The 26098-nt window shown below is 43.6% G+C and overlaps 1 protein-coding gene across 1 annotated transcript in view; it reads right to left on the bottom strand.

The window, feature by feature from the left end:
* Nucleotides 1–26098, bottom strand: part of Suclg2 (succinate-CoA ligase GDP-forming subunit beta) — a 274301-nt gene that overhangs the window by 7138 nt on the left and 241065 nt on the right. The window contains exon 10 of the mRNA XM_038318482.1: nucleotides 16687–16807. Coding sequence (XP_038174410.1) covers nucleotides 16687–16807 — 121 coding nt within the window. The remainder of the gene's footprint in view (nucleotides 1–16686; nucleotides 16808–26098) is intronic.

The raw sequence follows: 26098 nt of genomic DNA, 5'->3' as shown, positions 1-26098 counted from the left end.
TCCTCTCAAGCCATTAACAGATAGAGAAAGACTGTGGACACATTCCCATCCACAACTGCTCCAAAGAACATAAGCATCTAAGAATAAATCCCAGCAGAGGCAAAGGCTCTACAGTGAACTTTAAATCTCTGAAGAACACTGAGGAAGAGACTAGAAATGGAAAGATCTCTCATGTCCAAGGATCAGCAGAATTAATACTGGGAAAATGATCATCCTACCAAAAGCAATTTAGAGTCAATGCAATTCTGATCAAAATCCCCACAACATTCTTCACAGAAATAGAAGGAAAAAATCTTCGCTACTTTATTTTTACTGTGAAGGAGCACTATGATCAAGGAAAACTGATGAAAAAAAGCATTTGATAGGGGCTTCCTTACAGTTCAGAGTGTGATTCCATGACCATTGGAGCAGGGAGCACAGCGGCAAGAAGGCAGTCATGGCGATGGGGCAGGAGCTGAGAGCATACATTCTGATTCAAGGCAGAGAGAGAACTACCTGGAATGGCACGGGTCTTTGAAGTCCACCCACAGTGACACACCTCCTCCAACGAGGTCCCACCTCCCAATCCGTACCAAACAGTTCCACCAACTGGTGACCAAACATTCAAAGATAGAAGCTTGTGGGGGCCATTCACATTCAAATCACCATAAAAACATCTTAAAATTTACATGGAACTCAAAAGGCCTTCAATAGCCAAAACTATCTTTAGCAAAACAAAACAAAACAAAACAAAACAAGGCTGGAGGGACTGTCATTCCAAATTTCAAGGCATATTATAAAGTTATAGCAATAAAAGCAGCCTTAAGGTACAAGCACAAGAACAGACATGTTGACCAATGAAACAAAACAGAAGACCCAAATGTGAGCACACAACCAAAATCATCTGATATTTGACACATACACTGAAAACATAGTGCAGAAAAGAAATCACCAACAAATGGTGCTCAGAATACTGGATGTATACATACAAAGGAAAGAAACTAGGCCTGTACCTAACTCTAAGTGGGTCAAGGACCTCAATATTTTCAATGGAAGCACTGAAAACAAACAAAAACAAAAAAAAAAAAACAAAAACCATAGGCAGTACCTAAAAAGATACAGATGTAAGAAAGAACTTTCTGAGTGAGATTCCATTTGACTAGGAATTAAGGCTCACAACTGGCAAGTGGGATTTCATAAGACTAAAAACTGCACAGCTAAGAAAACAATTAACAGAGTGGGAGAAAATGTTGGCCAGCTATCCATCTGACAGAGGACTAGTGTCCAGGATACCTCTTTGAGATGACCCACGTCCAGGCTGAACACTGTGTGGCAGCTGCCAATAACGTCCTACAGAGGGTCTTCCTAGTGTTAATAACAAGAGCTCAGATGGTAAAAGTATAATTTACATTTACTCAGTGGGGGTCCATTTAGATTATTGGAGAACTCACCTGAGCCTTACAATGACATTATGATGCTGTTACCTGTTTGCGTGTGGGAAAGGTCAGTTCGTGGGTATGTATGTGCCCGTGGTGTACCTGCAGAGGGTATATTACTCTCCATATCATATTTTCTGAGACAGGGTCTTTCGCTGGTCTGCAGCTCACCATTTGCTTTGAATGGCTGGGCAGCAAGCTACTGGGATCACGCTGCTTCCCTCCCAGTGTTAGATCACAGGCATGGACTGCTACAGTGGGCTTCTGATTGGGTGCTCAGGGTCCAGACTTGGATCCTCATGCTTGAATTGCAAATACTTTACCCACTGAGCCATCTCATCAGGTCAATCAATACTGTCAGATTTTAATGCCCCTATTACAGATGAGAAAGTTGAGATTTCACGCTTGGCTTTATCCTCACGTAGCTGAATGACTTGAGAAAGTCACTCACCATTTGAGGCTTGAGAGTCTTTATTCTTGGGCGAGGATCTTATCAAAGCACCCTGAACCTCCTACGTTTAATGAAAAGTAAGGCTGATACAAGATGGCCTATGGAGCTCTATTACAGCCATGGTAAAACCACGCACAGCATGTGGACAGGACGTCTGTTTACAGGACTGCTGTGGGAATGACCAGCTTTAGTAGCAGAAAGTCTCTGACCAAGGTGCATTCTTCTGATCACAAAAGCAAGGCTCTGGATCAAGCCTAATGTGTGTTCGCTGAGAGCTAATCCTAGGTGCATATGCTTTTGCTTTCAATTATGTTATCCCTCAAAAAAAAGTAGCATAAATATTAATGCAAGCCATGTTCAACTGCAATATTAAATTAGGATGCAAAGACCCCTCTGGCAAGCAGCACCGTGCTGCAGCACTGTGTCGTCCTCTCAGGACTAGGACACTCCCCCCTCCCAACTCCTCTCACACCCTCCCCCTTTCGCCCCAGTACAATGTGTGCTGCCTACATATTTGTGGCTGTGGACTTCCGTTTAGAAGGTACTGGTTTCCCGGGGCTCCCTCTGCAAACAGTCTACTTACTCTCCTTCTCGCAGCAGCTACCGGATGCCAACAGGTCCTCAGCTAGGGTGGGCTTCATGCTTCTCTGCCCTCTGGGGTTTGCCTGTCGAGAGCTTGCTTAGGTCTTATGAATGCTGCAGGACCGATCTTCTGAAGAGACATCACAATCTGCAAGGCCTTTCAGCTCACACCTTCCTCTAATTTTCAATCCTCGTGACCCCTAACTTACGGATAATGTAAGGTAACTTTGACCATACCAGGCATCAGTCTAGAATGTTAACCCTGAAGTCCTTGCTCCTTCCTATGGATTGGTTAGAGCAAGCATGGCCCCCTCAAAGATTCATGCGTTGTATGTTTGATCTTCGGCATGGTAGCACTGAGTTGGTGGAAACTTTAAGAAGTTCTAGTGGGAGGTAATTAATTATGTCACGAGGGCTTACCCTTAAAAGACTAATTCCGGTTTCATGGGACAGGGTTAGTTTATCCTAAAATGTATTGCCACAGAAAGAGTGAGGCTGCCTTTGCTTTGGGCTCTTGTCTTTTTATCTCATGTAGTCCAGGCTGGCCTCAAACTCTATGTAGCCAAGGTTGACCCTGCATTCCTAATCCTGCCTTCAGCTCCCAAGTGTGCTGTCACAGCTGTGCACAGGCATGCCTGGTCTCTTGCCCCTTGGCTAGCCAGATGATCTCTTCCAAACTCAACTCGGCCAAGTGTTACCATCCAGGCTCTGAGAGATGAGCAGATGCCAGCTCTTCACAAGTGGAGTTACATAACCTCTTTTCTTGACTAAGTACCCAGGCCTAGGGACTTTGTTGCAGCAGCACAAAACAAACACACAGACTGCCTGAGAAGTGGCTCAGTAAGGAAGGGAGGGACATGACTGTGTGGACTCCATTGCTAATATTTTCCTTGAGAGAAAACTGTATTTGAAGAGCTTTATGTTGCTTGCCAAAAGACTCTCATGAGACATTTCCATGCTGAGCTGGGAGAATATGAGGAGTTTCCAGAACTCTAGGCCCTGCTGCTGGGCTCTCTTCCACTTCAGGGGTCTGCAAACTATGGCTCACAAGCCAGGCCTGTTCTGATGTCTGCTTTCATACCAAAAACTTATTAGGACCCAGGCATGGCCATCTCTCCCTGTACTGTCCAGAGCTGCTCAACACTACCACCAGGACCTGAGGAACTGCAGGAGGGACATATGGCTGCAAAGGCCAAGGGCTGGCTCCTCACAAGGAAGCTTATAATCCGATGCCTATCCGCATGTCTGATGGACTATGTGAGGCAAGAAGTGGCCTCATTTGGTTCTCTCCCGGTGTTTAGCCCCACTTTACTTCCTGTTCCTGACAGAGTAGAAGGCTGTATTTCTAGGGATGAAATTTATGAAATTTATTATCTATGTATGATTTGACATAGCAATGACAAATGCTAGAAAAGTCCCCACCATTCCTTTTGATATCTGTAATGCACAATCATGGCTGTGGAAACTTCTTCTGAGCTACGAAGTATCAGGATATTATTGGCACAACACTCCCAGCAGCTATGGCCAATAAGCAGAAGGTGATATGGGATGGAAGCTATCTGTCTTCCCTGTTCTAAAACTGTGTCATGGAGTCTATCTGGAGAACCCGAGAATAGTCTCAAGGTGGTGCTCTCTGGAACAGTCTTATTTCAGGTAAACCTGTTATGTATAAAACAAGGGACAGAATCTCCCTGCAGGTCTCCCTAATGACAAAGTGACAAAGTGCTGATCAGTCTAACTTACAGTGTTACATTAAGAAACTGAGGCATGAGACATGAATCGGCCGGCCACACAGATAATACCCAGAAAGCAGACAGTGAGTCTGCGTTAGATACGGCAGTCCTGGTGCCTACCAGCACTCCTCATTACAACTGTTCCACCCGGAGCTACAGCTCAGGCAAATGGCGCCATGTACTTGTTCTTGAAAAGACTGCCCACTACCTACACAGACAAGCTCTGACCAGAGCCAGCCACTCTTAAGGGCAGAATGGTCTAAGATGTGCATTGTGGGACAGTATTGTTAGCATATCACCCCTGTTTCTTCCTCACCCACCAGTGTCTCTGCCTGGAGAAAGAGACGGTGGAGGGCACTTGACTGGAACACAGGACTGGAGAATGCTGGCATGGAGAGACAAGCCTATCCCCCAGGGCAAGCCCAGCTCACCTACTGCACCACAGGCTTCTGCTCTAGAGGAGGCATGCCTGTTGAAGTCAAGCAGTATGTGAGTCTAGGCCTGAAACCCTGACTAAACTGGAGTTCACAGTGAAGAAGATTCACAATGACGTGCAAGGTGCATACTTAAATGCAGACTGGCACCTGTGGGATCGATCCAGCTTCCTTGTCAAGTGGCCACTAGGGCTGAGGTACAAAGAAGAACACTAAAGATAGAGAGCACAAATATTCTGTTTAGAAGGCTTCTGGCCTCGATGTCATTAGACCTTACCATAAAACCTCCTGTGGATGGCAGTGGTCAAAGAGATTAGCTGTCTGTCACGTCTACCTCCATCCATCAACCCCACCTAGAGATGCAGGGTTATCTTCTTTAGAGAAGACATAGCTTACAGTTATGACAAGGCTGCAGATACCCAAGTGGCAGAGATGCTAGGTATGCACATTATCTATCTAGAGGTGAAATGAGTGGAACTTGAACTGCCTAAGGGAGTAGATTAATGCAGATTAAAAATTTCGATCCACAGAAGCTCTCCCTATTTCGAGGAATGCTTCAGGCTAGCACCTGCGAAGCTGGTCTACAGATCAGGAGCAGCACAGTTTAAACATCACTATGTGTTTATCCATCCAGACATGGCGAAGCAGCTGCAGGCGTGAATCCCTCAGGTGCCACATGTGGTCTAAGATGAGGAAGACGAAGTGAACAATAAGAAGGACGGTTACTGGGGGAAAAGGCAGGGTGCTAGTGATCAGAGGAAGGAGAGGTGAGGGATACATATCACTGCAGTGAAGCCAGGCCCAGGCAGGACATAGTAATAAGGATGCTGAAGGAGGGGAGAGACGAAGGAGGAATGGAGACTCCGGTGATGTGGAGAGCAATGCGAGATGGAGAGTGCAGAGAAAATAGGAACCTGGAGAATGGCTTGGGAAGAATGAGACCCAAACACCAGGAGGAGGATGCCTTTAGGAACCAAAGGAGGCAGCAGGAGAGATGGGGGATACACTCAGGCAGGTTGGGGATGACCCTTGCTAGGCACAGCACAAGTGGACAGGGCTCAAGGAAGAGAAAATGAAAATATAACTTGGTACCAAGCACAAGATGATATAAGCACTCAAGAGGCCACTGAAGCATGGTAAAGGGCAGAGGGCAGAGGGCAGAGGGCAGGGACATGATCAGACAGAGCAGAGGACCCTACCTCTGCCATGCATCTTTCACTCTGCTCAGCCGGTACTGTCCCATCCAGGGCTCAGTCCTGTTTGTCCCAGACATGAACAGAAAACACAGGCTCTAACATTCTGTAGGAAACTCTTAAAATCAGTCATAGTCTGCCCAGTCTAGTTGTCCTGGTGGGAAGCAAAGGCAGTTACTTCCGTTATTTCTCCTGTGGCCACAAGCTTTGGCATGGCAGCAGACTTGCGAAGGGGTGGCCGTCAAGCAGACAAACACAAATGAAAGCTTGGAGGTTCCTTCTTGTTACATTAAAATTCACAGATCTCTTTTCCGTCAGCAGATAGGGAGGGAAAAGAGTTGCCTTACCAACTAAGCAAGAGCTATAGGATACTTTACATCCTCCCCACTTCAGAGAGCTAGGAAGCATTACTAAGAAACTAAGGCTGAGAGAGAGGGGCAGATGAAGTCTGGAGTGAATGTGTACTGACTGCTGCTACGTTAAGGATCCCAATGCCTCAAAACCATGAAAATGGCAAAGCCTTCCCAGAGTGAGGCACAGAGGAATGGCAAGCCTTTTACTCAACCAAGTGTGAGTGTTTAGAAAGACTGACTAGCATGTGCACACTGTCATCCAAAGCTTCCTCCTGAATGTACAGCCTAAGAATGCTCTCCTATAGACTTCCTACCAAGACCAGCTAACTTCTCTTCCCTGTGCTGCACAGAACGACCATGCTGAGTTCCGGGGCACAGTAGGTGTCCTCCATCAGAGTGTCCACCTCACCTAGCTCTTCTGTGTTGCGTCTGCTGTTTCTTCATTCCCATGCCACCCCAGTCAGGTCTGAGAGCAAGCACTGGAGGATTTAGCAGTGAGGGGAATAACAAAGGATGCAGGCTGTTGAAGAGCTTTGGTAAAAGAAATAGAAAATGCTTATACTGTGCTGAGACAAACCATTTGGTGCTGGGTGGAAAAACTGAATTTAAAGAACTGGCTAAGGGAAATGGGATCTGATTTACAAACTTTCTGGGCTTGTAATGGTTACTATTAGTTGTTATTAATGAGCTCAATTCAGAATCATAATGCACACCTGATAAAAGAGCAAATTCTTCCCCAGGCACCTAAGAGATGTAGGAATGCACGGCAGACTTACACGGAAGAGGAAGAATGCATTGTTAGAAAGACACTGAAGGGGTTACAAATCTGGACTACAGAACTGTAAAAATGGACACAGAAGCTACAGCACTGCTAGAACACACCTGTGGCAGCAGAAACAACTGTCCATCATGTGTACATGTCTCAGCAGTACCACAGACCATGCTGAACAGGTGAATTTTATAAGGTTCTCTGTACAGTCCAGGAAGGAAAGACTTCATATTTAGCAAGCATGCTCTTTATCCATCTAGAAACAAACGATTACCAGGGTTCACCCTCTCCCTGGCACGTGGCTGTTACCCAGAAGTCTTTTAAATAAAATGATCCTGGGTCTTGGCTGGTTGAGACACTGCAGACATTCATTTGCTTAGCAAGGCACGGGACTGTGATGTTATCGTTTTCAAAGGAGAGAAAGGCAGTTTGTAATCAGCATACAGCAGAGAACAAGGACTTGGCACACAATATCCGGACAAAGCGAGTCTGGCTTGATGGACAAAAACCTCCCTTTTCAGGATGGTTCCAGTATATCATATGTGGGCCAGAGTGGCCATGAGATGGATGGAGAACGTGTGAGATTTAAACAGGGAGGCTGGGTTTTCCGCACAAACAAAAAGCAAACAAGCAGGCTGTTCCGTTATTTACAGGAAATAGACACTATTAACTTAACAGGCCATCTGGCTTTGGAAACACTTGCTATCTTGGTTATTGGAATTCTCACAGTTGTGAGGATCAGACATACAGGGGCTGGAGTATCTCAGGCTTCAGGAGCACTGGGGCATGGCTAGTGCCAGCAGGGACTCATGTTTATTCCAATCCCTGATGATTCCCCATGTCATTCTTCCCTACTCTTTAGCTGTTCTTTGGTCATAGCCATGCCACTAGAATCCTGGTCTTCTGTGGGACAATGGTTTTACCCTGTAAAGATTTGTTTCTTGCACTCATTTAATAAAATGCTGATTGGCCAGTAGCCAGTCAGGAAGTAGAGGAGGAGTAACCAGGCAGGAAGTAGAAGTGGGGCGATGAGAACAGGAGAATTCCGGGAGGAGGAAAGAGTCAGTCTGTAGTCATTACGCAGACACAGAGGAAGCAAGATGAGAATGTCTTGCTGAAAAAGGTACCAAGCCACGTGGCTAACACAGACAAGAAAAATGGGCTAAGATGTAAGAAAGAGTTAATAAGAAGCTGGAGCTAAGGTCCAAATGAGGAGCAGAAGGAGGGAGAACATGAACAAGGAAGTCAGGACCATGAGGGGTGCACCCACCCACCGAGACGGTGGGGCTGATCTAATGGGAACTCACCAAGGCCAGCTGGACTGGGACTGAAAAAGCATGGGATAAAACCAGACTCCCTGAACATGGCGGACAATGAGGGCTGCTGAGAAGCCAAGGACAATGGCATTGGGTTTTGATCCTACTGCATGTACTGGCTTTGGGGAGGGGGGGACTAGCCTGTTTGGATGCTCACCCTCCTAGACCTGGATGGAGGGTGGAGGACCGTGGACTTCCCACAAGGCAGGGAACCCTTACTGCTCTTGAGACTGGAAAGGGAGGGGGAGGAGAGTGGGGGGAGGGGGAGGGAAATGGGAGGTGGGGAGGAGGCGGAAATTTTTAATAAAAAAATAAATTAAAAAAAGAAGCCTGAGCTAATAGGCCAACCAGTTTATGATTAATGTAGTCCTCTGTGTGTTTCTTTGGGACTGAATGGCTGTGGAACCAAAGGGGACAGAAACCTCTATCAACACTGGTCCTTAGACTTAAAGCTCCCAGGCTCCCTCTGTTGTGTGTGTGCGTGTGTGTTTCTCCCTGTTCTTCTGTCCTCCACTTTGTTCTTGACATGACAGCTCTGTCTGGGACTCTAGCCAGTGCTGAAGACTCTGGATAACAGCTTCATTCTTCACTCTGTTCTCTTACAGATTGGTGCAAAGCCCCCACTCTCTCCATGATGGCTTTATCACTGATCCAGGGCCTGGGCTTCAGTTCTTACAGTGACATGAGCACAGTTCCAACACCCAGGTATGAATTCTGACCTTCATCTAATATTTCTTCTTCCTCCTTGTCAATAATTCAGATCTTATCCATCCAGATTCTATTTGGAAATTCCCCATTTGTATTATTTATTTTATAGTATTTACTTGGGGCTGGGAATGACATGCATGCCTATAATCCTACCTCTTTGGAAGTATAAATACGTACACACACACACACACACACACACACACACCAGTCTCAAAAGACGAAACATAACAAAAAAACCAAAACAAGTATTTGTAAGTAGTAGATTAAAAGCTAAAATAAAGAATTACTTCTGTCATACTTTCTAATTACAGTAGTCAATAATGAGTAAAAAGAGGTCAATAGATAGTCTCTCTCTCCCCGTCTCCCCCCCACACAGATGACAGACAGAAGACAGACAGACAGACAGACAGACAGACAGATACTAAAGACACATTCCAGTGTAGAATGGTGGGCACCGTTAATTGGAAGAGTACATAGGGATAGAGACAAGGCTAATTATTGGGTACTAATTACATAAAGTAACTAGGGATAATAATATTTTTCATAAAGTCAGAATGAGATCTGTTTTCACAATAAAGAATGATATAGCTGAGGTGCACATAGCTCCACTTGATTTAAACATTATACAATGTATACATGTTTTAGACATCCCATTCTACCCCATATGTATATATAGCTATTGTGTTTTTAGATTAAAAGTAAAATTGAAAATTAAATGAGGTGCATTATGATGAAAGTGAATGAGCCACATGTACCCAGCTCAAAAGTCACCAGCAACAAATGGTGCTGGAATAACAAGATGTCAACATGTAGAAGAATGAAAACAGATCCACATCTATCCCCATGCACAAAACTCAAGTCCAAATGGATTAAAGACCTCAATATAAATCTGACCACACTGAACCTTATAGAAGAGAAAGTGGAAAGTAGCCTTCAATGCATGGGACCAGGAGACCACTTCCTAGATATAACCCCAGTAGCACAGACACTGAGAGCAACAATCAATAAATAGGGCCTCCTGAAACTGAGAAGCTTCTGTAAAACAAAGGACACAGTTATTAAGACAAAAAGGCAGCCTACTGAATGGGAAAAGATCTTTACCAACTCCACATCAGACAGAAGACTGATCTCCAAAATATATAAAGAACTCAAGAAAATAGACCTCAAAAATCCAATTAAAACTGGGGTACATATATAAACAGAGAATTCTCAACAGAAAAATCTCAAATGGCCAAAAGACACTTAATGAAGTGTTCAACATCCTTAGCCATCAGGGAAATGCAAATCAAAATGACTCTGAGATACCATCTTACACCTGTCAGAATGGCTAAGATCAAAAACACTAATGATAGCTCATGCTGGAGAGGATGTGGAGTAAGGGGAACTCTCCTCCACTGCTGGTAGGAATGTAAACTTGTGCAATCACTCTGGAAATTAGTATGGTGGTATCACAGAAAATTGGGAATCAACCTACCCCAGGACTCAGCAATATCACTTTTGGTCTTATACCCAAAGGATGTTCAATCATACCACAAGGACATTTGTTCAACTATGTTTACAGCAGCATTATTTGTAATAGTCAGAACCTGGAAACCACCTAGATGACCCTCAACTGAAGAATGGATAAAGAAAATGTGGTACATTTACACAATGGAACACTCAGCAGTAAAAAAACAATGACATCTTGAAATTTCAAGGCAAATGGATGGAACTAGAAAAAAAAAAAATCCCAAGTGAGGTAAGCCAGACCCTGAAAGATGAACATGGTATGCACTCACTCTTAAGTGGATACTAACTGTAAAGCAAAGGATATTGAGTCTATAGTCCACAACCCTAGAGAAGTTAAGTAACAAGGTGAACCCTAAGAGAAACATAGATCCCCCTGGAAAGTCAAAATAGACAAGATCTCCTGACAAAATTGTGAGCATGGGGGTTAGAGGGAGAAGGGAAGGGGGAGGAAAACTTGAAGGAAAGGGATAGCCAAGATGGGGGAAGGACAGAAAAGGAGAGCAAGGAAAGAGATATCTTGACTGAGGGAGCCATTCTGGGACTAGCAAGAAACCTGGCATTAGAGAAATTCCCAGAAATCCACAAGGATGACCCCAGCTAAGACCAGCAATAGTGGAGAGGGTACCTGAAATGGCTTTGCCCCTATAGTCAGATTGATGACTATCTTAAATGTCACCAAAGAACCTTCACTCAGCAACTGATGAAAACAGAGACAGAGACCCATAGCAAACGGAGCTCTGGGCTGAGCCCCCAAAGTCCAGTTGAAAAGAGAATACGAGCAAAGAGGTCAAGACCGTGATGGGGAACCCCCTGAAACAGCTTACCTGAGCTAATGGGAGCTTAACTCCAGCTGAATAGGGAAGAAACCAGCACAGGACCAAAATAGACCCTCTGAATGGCAGTGGCACCAGGCTTGTACTGGCTTTTTGGAATCCATTCTCTTTGGAGGGATACCTTGCGTAGTCTAGACATAGTACAGAGGGCCTTGGTCCTTCTTCAAAGCAATGTGCCTTTCCCTCTCTGATGAATGGATGGGGTGGGGGGAAATGTGGAGGGAATGGGGAAGTGGGGGGAGGGAGGGAATGGGAACTGGGATTGGTATGTAAAAGATATTTTCTTTTTTAAAAAATAAAATATAAAAGTGAAAAAAGATTACATTCTGAGAGGGAGGGAGGGAGGAAGAGAGAGAGGGAGAGAGGGAGGGAGGGGGGGAGGGAGGGAGGGAGGGAGGGAGGGAGGCTTCACAGGAATCTGTTTCCTTAGTTGACATAGCACTGGCCTGGTTCACTTTAGATTATTATGGGGGTGTCATAGTTAGGGGTTTCTTCTGTAGATGATAAAATAAGTTAGGGATGAAAGGGTTTATTCAGTCTACATTTCCACATTGCTGTTCATCACTGAAGGAAATCAGGATATGAACTTAAGCAGGGCAGGATCAGACAGGAGCTGATGCAGAGGCCATGAAGGAGAGTTGCTTACTGGCTTGCTCAGCCCGATTTCTTATAGAACCCAGAACCACCAGCCCAGAGATGACACCACTCACCATGGGCTGGGCTCCCTCCTCCCCACTGATTACTAATTGAGAAAATACCTTACACTTGGATCTCATGGAGACATTTCCTTAACTGAGGCTCCTTCCTCTTTGAGGACTCTAGCTTGTGTCAAGTTGATACCCCAAACCAGCCAGTAGGGGCCTTTCTGGCTTGTACCTACTCCAAAATCTGTGTTTTGTTATCAATGGTCAGAGCTCATGTGACAGTGAGAGCAGAACTTCTTATGTTCCTGTTTACTGTGAGTAACCATCAGTTTGGGAAGGGTCTTGTGGTATTGGGCTGTTTGAGATATTGCACATGCTGTAGGTTCTGCTATGTTGGTGTGAGAGCTTACATCTTTCCAAGAATGCTGATCATACAAAGATGCCAATTTGTATAGTGAAAGTAGAGAAAGCTTGCTAGAACTTCAGAAATTCCAAATTCACCTGCCTCTTCCCTCTCAGTAAAAGGTGCTATGACAGAGGAGAAAGCAGAGTATAGTAAAAGTAGTGGAAACATCACCTCTGCCTCCATCTGTAGTAGGTAGCTGCGGGCAGGCCTGCTTTTCATCCTGCCTGGCTCCCGGCCACCTTCTAGCTTATGCCCCAAAATATCAACACACAAATTGTATTCTTTTAAACACTGCCTGGCCCATTAGTTTCAGCCTCTTACTCACATCTTGACTAACCCATATCTAATAATCTATGTAACACCACAAGCGGTGTCTTACTGGGAAATATTTAGCATCTCTGACCTGGTGGCTGGCTTCATGGCAGCTGTCTCCCTGAGGAGAGGCGCGGCGGTCTGGCCCAGAGAGACGAGGCAAGGCGATTTATCTCACTGAAGAGAGGCGTGTCATCTGACTGAGCCATCTACCTCACTTCCTTCTTCCTGTTCTGTCTACTCTACCCACCTAAGGGCTGGCCAATCAAATGGACCAGGCAGTTTCTTTATTAGCCAATGCGAGACCTCCATCATCCATCAGTCTGAGGAAAAGGTGTTTGCTCTAGGCTTGTCTTGAGTCATCCCTTTCAGTGTTCCAGGACACAGACATGATAGCATTAGTGTTTCCAAATTTTCAGTGATCCAGGCTGACTGGCCCCCCCAAGAACCTGCTAAAAAGGCAGGAACAGGTTCTATGAGGGCGAACCCTCAGCAATGTTGAGTGCAGTGCCTCATTCTATCACTTTTCTGTTTTGTTTCTCATGCTAACCTTTCGTATTTCTACTCATCCTCCTTGATGGCTAAAGCTCTACAACCTGCGCATGGCATTTCTTAGGAACTAATTAATTAAAAACACAGGCATAGACTTTAGAAGAATGCTTACTTAAAAGATGCAAATCTGATTGTCTAACAAGCTCAGAAATGTCAAAGCTTTCTCTCTTATCTCAAACAGACTTCTAAACAAACACCAGACTGTTTACGGAGATAATCTTGGGTGTGTAGTTGTACACACATCTACACGTCTACCTCCCAGGTACCATGGATCACTGACAACTTCTGGAATACTAAGCACAGTGTGAAAATAAGAGAAGGGCTCTATTCAATTCGTGTGTGCACGTACATGTATGCTCATATGCATGCAGGTGTAGGCATGCGCAGGTTAAGAGCAGAGGGGAAAACCTTGGCTGTTTTTCCACAGGCCCTGTTGTTGGTCTTACTATTTGAGACAGGGATTCTCATTGGCCTGGAACTCATAGTCGGCTGAGTATGTTGGTCTGCGGTTCTTCTGCCTTCACCTCCTCAGTGCTGGGATTAATTGTGCAGCACAATATTTGGGTCAAGGGTTCCCCTGCCTTTACCTCCTCAGTGCTGTGATTATAAGTATGCACTACAATTTTTTTTAATATGGGTCCAGTGTATCAAACTCAGGTTTGGATGCCTAATGACTGAGCTATTACCCCAGCCCATTTTCAATTTTTAAAGAAAACTAAAAGGAAGTAATTTATTTTCTGGAAATGCACAAATAGTAATTATGTACATAATAATACTTATGGCCCAGCAAGGATAGCTGGGAAAAATTAAGTCCACTGCAGGAATACTTCTAATTATTTCCAAGTGTCAGATACTAATATGACTTGCTTAGAGAGATCTATTCCCCCCATGAACACAAGCTCATGAGTTGGCTTTTACAACATGGGGGGCAAGGGTCACTTCAAATCTAAAAACAATTTGACATCAACATTTTAATCAGAATTATAACCAATGCTGATGACCTCATTAACTCCTTGGCCAGCTTTCTGCACTGTAGTCACCAATCATGGGCCTTTATTAGTTTTACAGAAATCAATTATGCTGTCTCTGAACTTCTACAGTGAGTTGATTCTGCAGAATGTTCTAGTGTCCACACTGAGCTTTGATGCCTGGAATTTCTGAACCCCACTTCTCCCTGTAATCACTGTTTCTATCAAGTCCCTGCTGTCCTGAACTTGGGTCACAGGTAGGTCGTTTCAGGAGAGGAAAAAGCTGTGCCGTGGAGAGAGGAGAGATAAAGGAGACAGAGAAGCCGGCTGCAGTGCTTCTGGACTCTCCATCAGGGGATGGGATGCAAAGTACTGTCAAACACGGACTTCAACTCTGCAGAACCCCAGCCCATAGCCTGAGGAACCTAGGCTTTACCTAAGGTGATACTGAAGAATTCAACTCATTTGGGCTGCTGAATATTATAACCAGAATGCAATGGCAATGTGGATGGCTTTCTAGAGTTTTCATATTAAAATGCTTCTCAAATATGGGAAGGTTCTCTATGCTAAATTGACTGTCATATAATGATACTAATGACTGACAGTAAGACTGGGAATACTTTGATGCTGATGCGGTTACCATGACAGTCATGTGATAATGGGTGAAGCTGCAGATGAATTAGCATGGAAGGAAGACAAAGGCTACAATGAACTAGTGGTTACTGATATCGCACCACACACTTACCATAAAAGCCAGGTTTCAAGTAATGGATGGTAAAAAGAATATTAATTTTATTAAGCCTTGGCCCTTGAGCACTTTTTGATGTCCTACTCAATCAAACCAGACATTTACAGGAAGCACTTCTGCACCTGGGCATAGGGCTAGGCTACCTGATTAACTATGGTGGCTGTCTCTAGGGATGTGCTCCTGCACAGAAGCATGGGCCTGAGTGAGTCACATTCCCCAGAGACCAATCAACACCCTGTGCTATTCAGGCTTGGTTATATTGAGATATTTTCTCAAATGAGTGAAGTGAGCTTGTCATTTAAAGGACAACAACTATTTTATATTTTAAACTAAAATTTGAAGCTCTTGAAAATGGCTCTGCCACTGTGAACTTGACAGCTTCCCAATACTTCGAGAGCTGTCCTGATAGAAGTGTTGTTGACAGTAACAAACGTAGATTTGGTGGCACTGTATTTCAAAATGTGTCAACCTTTGAAATATATGCATAACTATAATAAATAAATTATCAGAGCATGAGGTTATGCCACGTGCAGGGGTGAACTCAACGTAGCATGAGAAGCACTGAGCAACTGCAAATAGCAGGAATGAGAACTTCATTGAGACACCTTCCTATTTCACACCAGAGCACTTCCGTAAGGACACTGCCTGAGACTTTCACTACAGGATCAACAAGGAAATTCACAACTACATGAAGAGATGATGATAAAAACACCTCACCTGGGTGTGGTGCTATGCACCTGGAATCCTAGTTCTCGGGAGGCTGGAGCTGGAGGATTCTGAATTCTAGATTAGACTGGGTCACACAGCAAGTTCAAGGCCAGCCTGGACCACATAGTGAGATCCCATTTAAAAAAAAAAAAAAGCTCCCCTCAAACAAAACAACCCCCCCAAAACCAAGGCACTCCCCTCCTATGTCCAAATGCATGTGTCTTAGGCTAGACCTTCTTAAGACAGAGTCATACAGGAGTTAATACAGAAGAACACACTGATACAGGTAGGAAAGGGAGCTGTAAAATACGACCACTGGTCTTATTAAAGATGTAAAAGCTATGTGTACAAAGATATTCTATATACAGATATACACGCATACAAATAATCTCCCTTGATCTTTGGTTTCCCTTTCCACAGTATCAGTTTCTTGCAGTTTTTCAATCATGAAAAATATTACTTGGCTTGACTCTTAAGAGAGAGAAACTGGTCACTTAATCTCCACCCTCCTCGCCCTCGAGATACAGTTCCTCTGTGTAGTTCTGGCTGTCCTGGAACTCATTTTGTACACCAGGCTGACCTCGAATCCACAGCAATCTGCCTGCCTCTGCCTTCTGAGTGCTGGGATTTAAGGTGTGCATCATTACCACCCGGCCTAATTCACTTACTAATTGCACTATAACGTTACAATTTTCTATTTTACATCTAGCTACTGTGGCTTTCTTACTGGACCTACTTTATAAACTGATTATACCATAGGACTGAATTGAATGTATGAGACAAGAGAACACATATGCTGGGTATCAGACTGGCCTCTGTAATACAAGGGCTTTGCTGTGGAACTGGTAATCTGGACTGACCTAAGTCCACTGTGAGCGTCTGAGGAGCTGCAGCTGCACTCACCTGTTGACGGCCCAGAGAAGTCCTGAAATACTGAGTCTGCTGCCCCTGATTAAGCCCAGTTTCCTGTCACCTCAGGCAGTTTGTGGGCCTAGAGCACGCTGGGCACATGCCAGAGGAAGGGATTCTAGTGCTGGGATCCTGGGACTCACCTTCAAGCCGGACCACCAGGGGCACCTTGAGTTCTAGCTCCCGGCAGGCTTTGGTGATCCCATTGGCAATGATGGCACAGTTGACAATTCCACCAAAGATATTGACGAGGATAGCTTCCACCTGAAATGCCAAACAGGAAGGTTCATCAGAATTCGGGAAGAGCAGTCTCAAACCAACTGGTTAAGTAACAGTTGAAATAGGTAAGTACTTCTTAATTTCTCTTACTTTTTACACATAGCAAGAAGTACTGAAAATATACAAGAATGCCACAAGACTGAAGTGTAGTGGAGAGGCTGCGGGCCGGCTTCCCGCCGCCAGGCTCCCAGCCACCAGCTAGCTTATGACCCGAAATCACAACTCACAAATTGTATTCTTTTAAATACTGCTTGGCCCATTACTTCCAGCCTCTTACTCACATCTTGACTAACCCATATCTAATAATCTGTATAGCACCACAAAGTGGTGCCTTACCAGGTAGATTCTAGCGTATGTCCATCTTGGGCTCGAGCTTCATCGCGTCTGGCTTCTCTCTCTGAGGAGAGGCACAGCGGTCTGTCTAACTTAGGAGAGGTGTAGCATCTGACTGATCCTTCTACCTCACTTCCTCTTCCTGTTCTGTCTACTCCACCCACCTAAGGGGCGGTCTATCAAATGGGCCAGGCAGTTTCTTTATTAGCCAATGAAATCAACTCAAACAGAAGACTCTCCCACATCATTTCCCCTTTTTCTGTTTAAACAATAAAAAGAAGGCTTTAACTTTAACATAGTAAAATTACATATAACAAAACAGTTATCAAGTAAGAATTACAGGTACAATATTTATATCTACTTTATCTTTTATCATAACAAAGGAAAACAACTATAACTATCTATCTATTCTTCAACTCCATCAGAGACTCCAGAAGGACACAATATTACCTAGGTGAACAAGAAGTAAGCTACTTCCAAAACTCTAGAAATGACAGAGACATCTCACTGCCTGGACAGTCACCCAAAGTTCTTTTGTACTGTTGGGGCATCCATCTTCAGCCTACAGGCCCATAGTTTCCAGTAGACATTTCCATGATCAGGAAATTTCAAAGGTAGTTCAGTCACTATCTGCTGTGTCCTTCAGAATGTCTCGCAGACTCTTTCTTGAATTAGGAACCCCAAAGAATCATCTCACATTTAGGCAAGTTCAGCAGTCCTCTCTCGTTGGGTTCTTTGTGTCCAGTTTCTGCCAACAGTCCAGGCAAGAGCAGTTTCTTGCCCAAGTGGCTATCAAACTCCATAAGGATCCTCTTCGATGCCCATCTTCCTCTTGAAGTAGATTGGTGCTGCCAGGAGCTGATGTGTCTCATTGTCATGAAAAGCCTTAAGTTATTAAAACATCTAAAATGCGATATTCTGTAGTCTTTGAAAGATATGAAGAATGCCTATGTAACTTAAATAAATCTCTATATAGCTAGAAAATCTAACTAACATAACTACAAGTTTTACTAATATTGATAACTATCCATTAACAACCTATATACATTACATTTTTAAATGAACTACACAATCACAATACATTAATCAGTATCAGAAATACATATACATATAACAAAATTGACCTTAAATTTAAATCACTAAAGCCAAATCCATATCAATGCAAATTACTCATCTCCATATTATATCCCCCTTTAAATGTAAAAGAACATTTATAAACAATATTTGGGAAAATGGGCGCAGTTATTTCTCTCCAAACTGCTTCCTGCTGAATGGGGACGCTGTTAATTAGGTCTTTCATCGTGTAACCTGTGTGCCAGGTTCATCTCAGTCATCAGTTGGGTGAAGTAATTTTCTGAAGGTGTTCACAGCAACCTTTCAGGAGGCCGTGGTCTATCATACCATATTGGGATAGAAGCAATCCACAGGGTCTCATTTTCTGTAAAAACAAAAGAAACTCCTTTCCAAAGCATCATATCCTTAGATCTAAATTCTGAAGTCAAGGTATTTTCAAAATATCTATCTTGGATTAGTTCAGCAGCATTTGTAAACAAATATCTTTTAGCAGCTATTGCTTCTTCCTCAGCATTCAAACATTCAAAGAGAGTATAATAGTATACAGTATCAAGATTCTCCGTATATTTTCCATCTTTGTACGGCTTTATTTTAACCTCTATTTCGTTTATTTTTACTTTTATTTTTTTATTTTTTGATAAGTTCTTTGTATATCTTTGTCCTGGAATAACTCTGCAGACCAGGCTGTCCTTGAACTCTCAGAGATCCGTCAGCCTCTGCCTTCCAAGTTCTGGGATTAAAGGTGTGTACTACCACACCTTGAACTCACAGAGATCTGTCTGTCTCTGCCTCCCAGGCATTCGGATTAAAGGTGTGTGCTACCACACCTTGAAGTAACAGAGGTCAATCTACCTTGCCTCCCAAGTGTTGGGATTAAAGGTGTGTACCACCATAACAAACTACTTCCTTTTTTCTTTTTCTTTTTTACTTTTAAGAACTTTAACTAGCCTGCATATACTTTTAATACATTGTAAACCATTTAGACATTTTCTTCAACTTTGAATCTTTCTTTTACTGTATATCTCTCTTTTTGTGACCACATAAGTCTTTAATTTACCCACCAAAATCGGTAGAACTAAAGCCGTAACTTTGGCGGCTGGATCCAGCCCATGCTTTAGCTTTCTAGCCTCATGGCGGAGGTACCCGCAGGAGTCATGTTTATCGCCACAACCCTATGGCATTTCAGGGTCCTTGCCAGCAAGCAAGCTGCAACAGTGTCAAACAACAGTCAGGACCGCCTGCTTGAAAGAGTCAGAGTTTGCCCTGGCAGTACAGACCAGAACGCCAGCATTTTAAAACAGCACAACTTTTTTCCTGCTACAGCTGAAAACAAACAAGCATGCAGTCAGCTTTTATCAACGCCATTTAAGTGTTTCGTAGCAGAATCTCTTAAAAGAGCTGCAGGGTTTTGCAGCTGAAGCTGAGTCAGGAAGCCTCTCTTAGATGAGAGCGCTTGCTTGCCAGACCCGAAAAATAGAGCTTTACTCTATTCTTTCCCAAGCTTTCTCAAGCTTTCTGTGGATCCAGTTATCCACGTGGGTGCCATTCTGTAGTGGAGGGGCTGCGGGCCGGCTTCCCGCCGCCAGGCTCCCAGCCACCAGCTAGCTTATGACCCGAAATCACAACTCACAAATTGTATTCTTTTAAATACTGCCTGGCCCATTACTTCCAGCCTCTTACTCACATCTTGACTAACCCATATCTAATAATCTGTATAGCACCACAAAGTGGTGCCTTACCAGGTAGATTCTAGCGTATGTCCATCTTGGGCTCGAGCTTCATCGCGTCTGGCTTCTCTCTGAGGAGAGGCACGGCGGTCTGCCTCACTTAGGAGAGGTGTGGCATCTGACTGATCCTTCTACCTCACTTCCTCTTCCTGTTCTGTCTACTCCACCCACCTAAGGGGCGGTCTATCAAATGGGCCAGGCAGTTTCTTTATTAGCCAATGAAATCAACTCAAACAGAAGACTCTCCCACATCACTGAAGCTTCAGTGACGAATAACGGCAGGCCAATAGCATTATTAACACATTACCACCCAGTCTCATGAACCCATACAGATCCCAAAATGAGTCCAGTTTCTGCTCCGTTCTCTGGTTATGATATGCTGCCCTCTAGGTTTCTTAAACACTGGTACTTGGAACTGGTTTAATATTTTATTTTCAAATGAAAGTATCATTTAAAAATTTTGTACTTATTTTTCTATTCTTTATGTGTCCATAAATTTTAAACCCATCATGTTCAGTTGTTTGTGCAGAGGCTACATTCAGAGGCACACAGGTAAAAAGAATATTGTACTTGCATTAACTTGATAAATAGGTATAAGAAAAATCCTGTATAATTAACACAAAGAATGAGATAATGAAGATACTTCATACATAGAGTAATTAATAACACCCACAGAAAATAGTTTTTCATCAAGCTTGAAGCATCAAAACTCCAACAATGCAGTGGCAATTACACTATGCAACACTAATTGCAAAGCATGTATCTATATGTTGCATGCCAGTTTAGATCCTATGGGCTCTATATGATAAATAAATTGCAGACAACAAAGGAGAAAAGAACACATCACATTTCTATAGCACTCAACTCTAGAATGTGTCATTACATGAATTCTTATCCTTCTGTTCTGATATCCCAAAAATCCTGCCCATTAGTACAGCGAGGTTGGCCATCTGGACTTGAAGGTAACAAAGCTAACACACTTCAGTGGCCCAGCTCACAATCTACTGGTTGTTCATCCATGCTGGCTGCTGAGGCTACAACCTGGTAAAGCTACATAACTTCTCCGGAATATGGCTTCCTCATCTGTAGGATGAGAGTAATAGTCCCTGGTCCATGTAAGATTAGGAGAGGGGTGTCAATGCGAGGGTTTCTGTGCACTACTAAGACAGTTGCTCTCAGCGTACATGGTTAATGATATTTATACATGATTTCTCCAGAAGACAATGACATCATTAGACTGACTATCCAGACTATGAATAGGAAACCTTTTCCAATAATATAATAGGAGCACAGTGACTAAACCTTAATAAAAAGGTAACAGCTTAGTAATAAAATAAATAAGCAATATTTTCAAGCCAGTTAGGGACTGGGGCCACTCCCAAGAAAGAAACCTCCCATTTCCACTCACAGCAGGCTGACTGGTAAGCAGAAGCCTGCTTTCTAATAACAACTCTTCAATGCTGTTAGCACTGATGCTTAGTAGAACAGTCATTTCCAAATAACTGTGGGATGGAGGGGAACTTGCCAGAGCAACAGGAGAAAAGCACTCATGAGCAACAATGCCTCTATGGGGTCAGAGACAGCTGTAGAGGCGCTCACTAGCATTTATGAGGAAGAATCGGGCATTCCAGTAAAGCACACTGGTACCTGTGACCTCTACACTGTAAGGGCAAGTTCATGTGTCAGCATCTCACTGAGTTATGGAGAGTCAATGTGCTTTAATCTATCTGAAACTATGTGATTGTTCTATATGGCTCACGTGAACTTAGTGAATTCATCTAACCAGGCAGCCGTGGAAGGTGTGAGAGAGAGATGATGTCTGTGACCCTGTGACAAGTCCACTTAGTGGGTGAATGCCCTGGAGTGAGTGTCAAACACAAGCTGTGACTGTCTCAGTGGGTGTCAAGTCCCATGAGCCTCTCACATAATAGTGTCTCACTGTTCTCAGCAGGAGTCCAACATTAAACACAGGTTCGCCTCACAGAACAGCCTGTCTCTGAAAGGAAAGCAACTCATATAGCCAGTGTTCAGCCCCAGGACAGAGGCAGAGATGGCACCCAAAGCAACTTCTGGAGAAATAGCCTCACCTGGGAGGTAACCTGAGACAGTGCAGGAGAATGTGGCCTGAATGAGGGCCAGGGCCAAGAATGTGGTTTCTTTGGCCTACTCCTCCCATTTTCAGAGCTGAACGGCAGCAAGGATTAACAGCAGCTTCCATGGGAAGCATTTCTATAGGAAAAGCGACAGCAGATATACACAGGTGGCCTGGCTTAGGACATGGGTCTGCTCAGGACACAGAGGGTCCCATGGAGCCTGGCAGAAAAAGGTGCTTGCTGGGTCAGGAGATCCCCTCCTAGCAGACTCTGCAACTCTCAGCTTCTTCCTCACTGTAGAGTAATTTGCTGCAGTCATGTACTTTAATGGAAATCTGATTTAAGGTTTCACTTTGGGCCAATTTCTATAATTAACTACTGTAATCTGCTAGCTCAAACTGAGAATGAAATTAAGACAGTTTAAAAATGAAAGCCTTGTGACATCATTATTATTATTTAGCATTTATAAAGCATGTCACATTTTCAATGGTGCTTCACATATTCATTCATTTTACAACCACAAGCTGCTGTTCTATGATAATAGCAAAAGCAGCTTTTAACTTCTTACTGTCTGTCTGATTTTTGGCATGAAGAATTTAAAACAACAGCAACAACGATGACAATGACAAAAACAAGAACACACCTCCCCCACCTGTGCTGTAGCTCGCTATAAATATTCAGAGCTGCTCCTAGCAGATTCTGAGGTGTTTAGATGGACAGAGGCATTTCCAACTTTTGGGTGAGAATCCTCAGAGTTGCTATTTACTGTTGCACAAAGTAAAGATCATCTAAGAAGGCAGTGAAGGTGCCAGATAGAGCCCAAGTCCCCAGGTCCCAGGCAGCTGACCCCACAGCAGAGTACAGCTGGCAGCTGTGCAGGTGGCTGGGCCACCCAAACATAAGCTCTCAAATGTCCCTTTGCGTTTGGATTTGAAAACACATGCTGGCCACCATAATTAAAAAGAATGAACTTCAAAAGTCGAAGCTATTGCTATTTGTTAAGCTCCCCTCAACACCAAAATAAACAAAAACAAAACCCAACAATGAACCCCTCCGCTGCAGTTGATGAACATTAGGAGTTCTCACCAGATGAATTCCTATACGAGTGTTTGCAATGTTCCCAAAATCCTGAAGCTATTGCTCCAGCAGAGCATGCCCTTAATGCAGAGTGGTAATATCACATGTGCACGTACGATGGTGGGGGCACAAGGGAGTTGTGAACTTAACTTCCAAGGAGATTCTTACTTTAGCTTGCACATTTCTGGGAAGCCCATAAAGAAGAATGAATACATGAAGTTTCACAAACAAACTCCTCTATTTACTAGGAGATGGTAGGCTCACTATGTTACTTGACTGACATATTAGTATCATACAAGGCAGGTATAATTTTCACCCCCAATTTAGAGATAAGGGAACTGAGAGTAGTTAAAACCATTGGCACTACAGCCTAATGGTTAGCAAGCGTTCTTTAATACTAGCAAAATTATAAGACCCTGAGACATGTAAGGTTTAATATTGTTTTTTATTGATTATGCTAATCCAGCTATCAATATGGGAGGTACACAATATTCACTTTATTTCGCAGATGAAAGCAGTCGAGACTCACAGAGGTGAAGAAACATGAGGTTGGATTATGTAAATTATGTTGAACCAAAAACATACTTCTTTTTCTTTAGTAGTACCAGCAGTCTCTTTCATTAAACGCCAATGTGTCACTGCTCAAAAGAAAACAGGCTATCTATTTAATAGACACCTTTGAGGGTCCACTCGGAGCTAGGCACTCCTATAACCATCTGGAGTGGCGGGAAAATAATTCAAATCAGGCAAAAGTGGTCTTTATCTGCATCTGAAATTAAGAAGCACAGACACCAAGAGAACCAGAGGGTAACACATTTGAGTGGACAGGCCTCTCCGTTATGTAAGCAAGAGCTACAGACAGAAATGGCAGGTGGACCAACAGCAGGGAAAGAGGACCAGAAGAGGCATAACTGGGAAAGGCTGAGGGGCTGGAAGACTTGTGTCTCTGAGAAAGTGAAGAGAACCTGGACCAGGAGCTGGAGTGTGAGAAATGAGAGGCTGCCCTCAGCATCAGACCATGAAGGCTCCTGGGGTTCACTGTTAGGTGAGCGCCGAGAAGCCTGAGCATTTCAGGTACCTACGTAGACCTCAGTAAGACCGGGTAGGGAACTCACGCGTATCCAACATTCACAATACAGTTATATTAAACTCACAAGACAAGCTGTATTACTTCCATTTTTGGTCAAACTGAGTCTCGGGGAGAAACTAAGCACTGTTCACAGCTGTCACAGCTCATGCCAGTGAGTCTGTTCCCATACATGTGCCACATTCTGGGCCATCTGCAAGAACTGGCAGTCTTGGTGCAGCCGGCAGTGTGCATCAGAAGTTAGTTACTTTCCATTAAGGATGAATTAGAAACCCTCTGGGCTCGGGGAGCCAGGTTCTTTCTCAACGACACAGCTTGGTCATTGCAGCAACAGTCAGGGATACTACATAAATGAAAAAGTGTGTGTGTGTGTTCCAATAAACTTTCTTAAGAAAACTAGTGGGGGCTGGTTTGGACTGTAAGTTGACTAACTCCTGGTGCGGACTTGGTTTGCTTCATTCAGCTCTTCTCAAACCCACTGCAAGGGTGACATCACCCCTCTTCCTGCCTTCACCCCCTCTTCCTGCCATCACTCCCTTTTCCTTGAATCCTCTCTACAATTTCTCTGACAGCACTCTTCAGATTTTAAGGTGACCATGTTGCATTATTTTCTGGCCATCACTGACAACCTCAGGTACCCAGGCTATCTAAGAAGACCAAAACAGAGGTACGTCCATTCCAACTCCACTACTAATCCTTAAAATGAAACGAAACAAAACAAGGACAAAAACTATACCATTCACAAGTCCACAAATGGAACCTCTGCTTTCTTTATTCTCTTTCCATCCTGACCAGTGATCGCAGTGAGTGAAAGAAGGTTCTCTGAGTCATGGCCATTTTGCGATGGCTGCTACAAATGATTAAGTACTATGCTGTATTTAAAAGATAATACAGCAGGCTGGGGGAGGCTCTGTTACTATGCTGCATCCAAAATATGCTATAGCAGTCTTGGGGATGGTTCTCTTACTACACTTCATTTAAAATATGCTACAGCAGGCTGGGGGTGGGAGGTAGGGCTCGGTGGCTAAAGTGCTTGCTGTATAAGCATGGCTGCATGAACATGAACCTGTAAGCCTGATGATGGAAGGGCAGAGTCAGTGGATCCTGGGGTTCAATGTCACCCAGCCTCGTTGAAACAGTAAGTTCTAGGTTCAGTGAAAGACCACCATAGACAGACAGACAGACATATGAGGTGGAGCGTAAGAGAAGAAACCAAAGTTGGCTTTTGACCTCCACAAGTGTATGCACAGGTTAGCACACCTGCACATGTACATGCATGGATACATAAACACACATAACAATGCAGTATCTCTCTCTATATATATATACATACATAGATAGACAGATAGACAGACAGACTGACAGACAGACAGACAGACAGAAAGACAGACAGACAGACAGACAGACAGACAGATAGATAGATAGATATGGAACAAAGCAAATCGGCTACTGCTTTATTTCTGTCCATTATAATTTGGCATGCTAATTTAGTGCCACTGCACTGGGCATCAGGCTGATAAAACTCAAGCAAGCATATATTTTGTTTATATTGAGTGAAATAAGGACTCCTTTTTAAAATGCTTACTTAATTCTGAACACTGTTGCTCCTGTCTAAGCATCTGTTTTTTCAAGAGTTGGTTTCTCATTTTTGTTGATATTTTCCTGCTGAATTCTAATCATGTCTTCTAATCCACTGGCAACCAATGAAGGAACATAAATGGCGAAGGAAATTAGATGCAGCTTAGATAATTGATGTTTGTACGCCTGGCTCTAATAAAAATACTCTGCTAAATTAGAGGGGAGTCTAAACGGATTCAGTCAATAAGGAAGTATTCAGGTGAGGAATCCAATCTCAGGCTTTGTTGTAATCTTACAAATAAACCAA

The sequence above is a fragment of the Arvicola amphibius genome, chromosome 2, assembly GCF_903992535.2.
Source record: "Arvicola amphibius chromosome 2, mArvAmp1.2, whole genome shotgun sequence".
In the NCBI taxonomy this organism is placed as follows: Eukaryota; Metazoa; Chordata; class Mammalia; order Rodentia; family Cricetidae; genus Arvicola; species Arvicola amphibius.
This window is presented reverse-complemented; position numbering and strand designations above follow the sequence as displayed.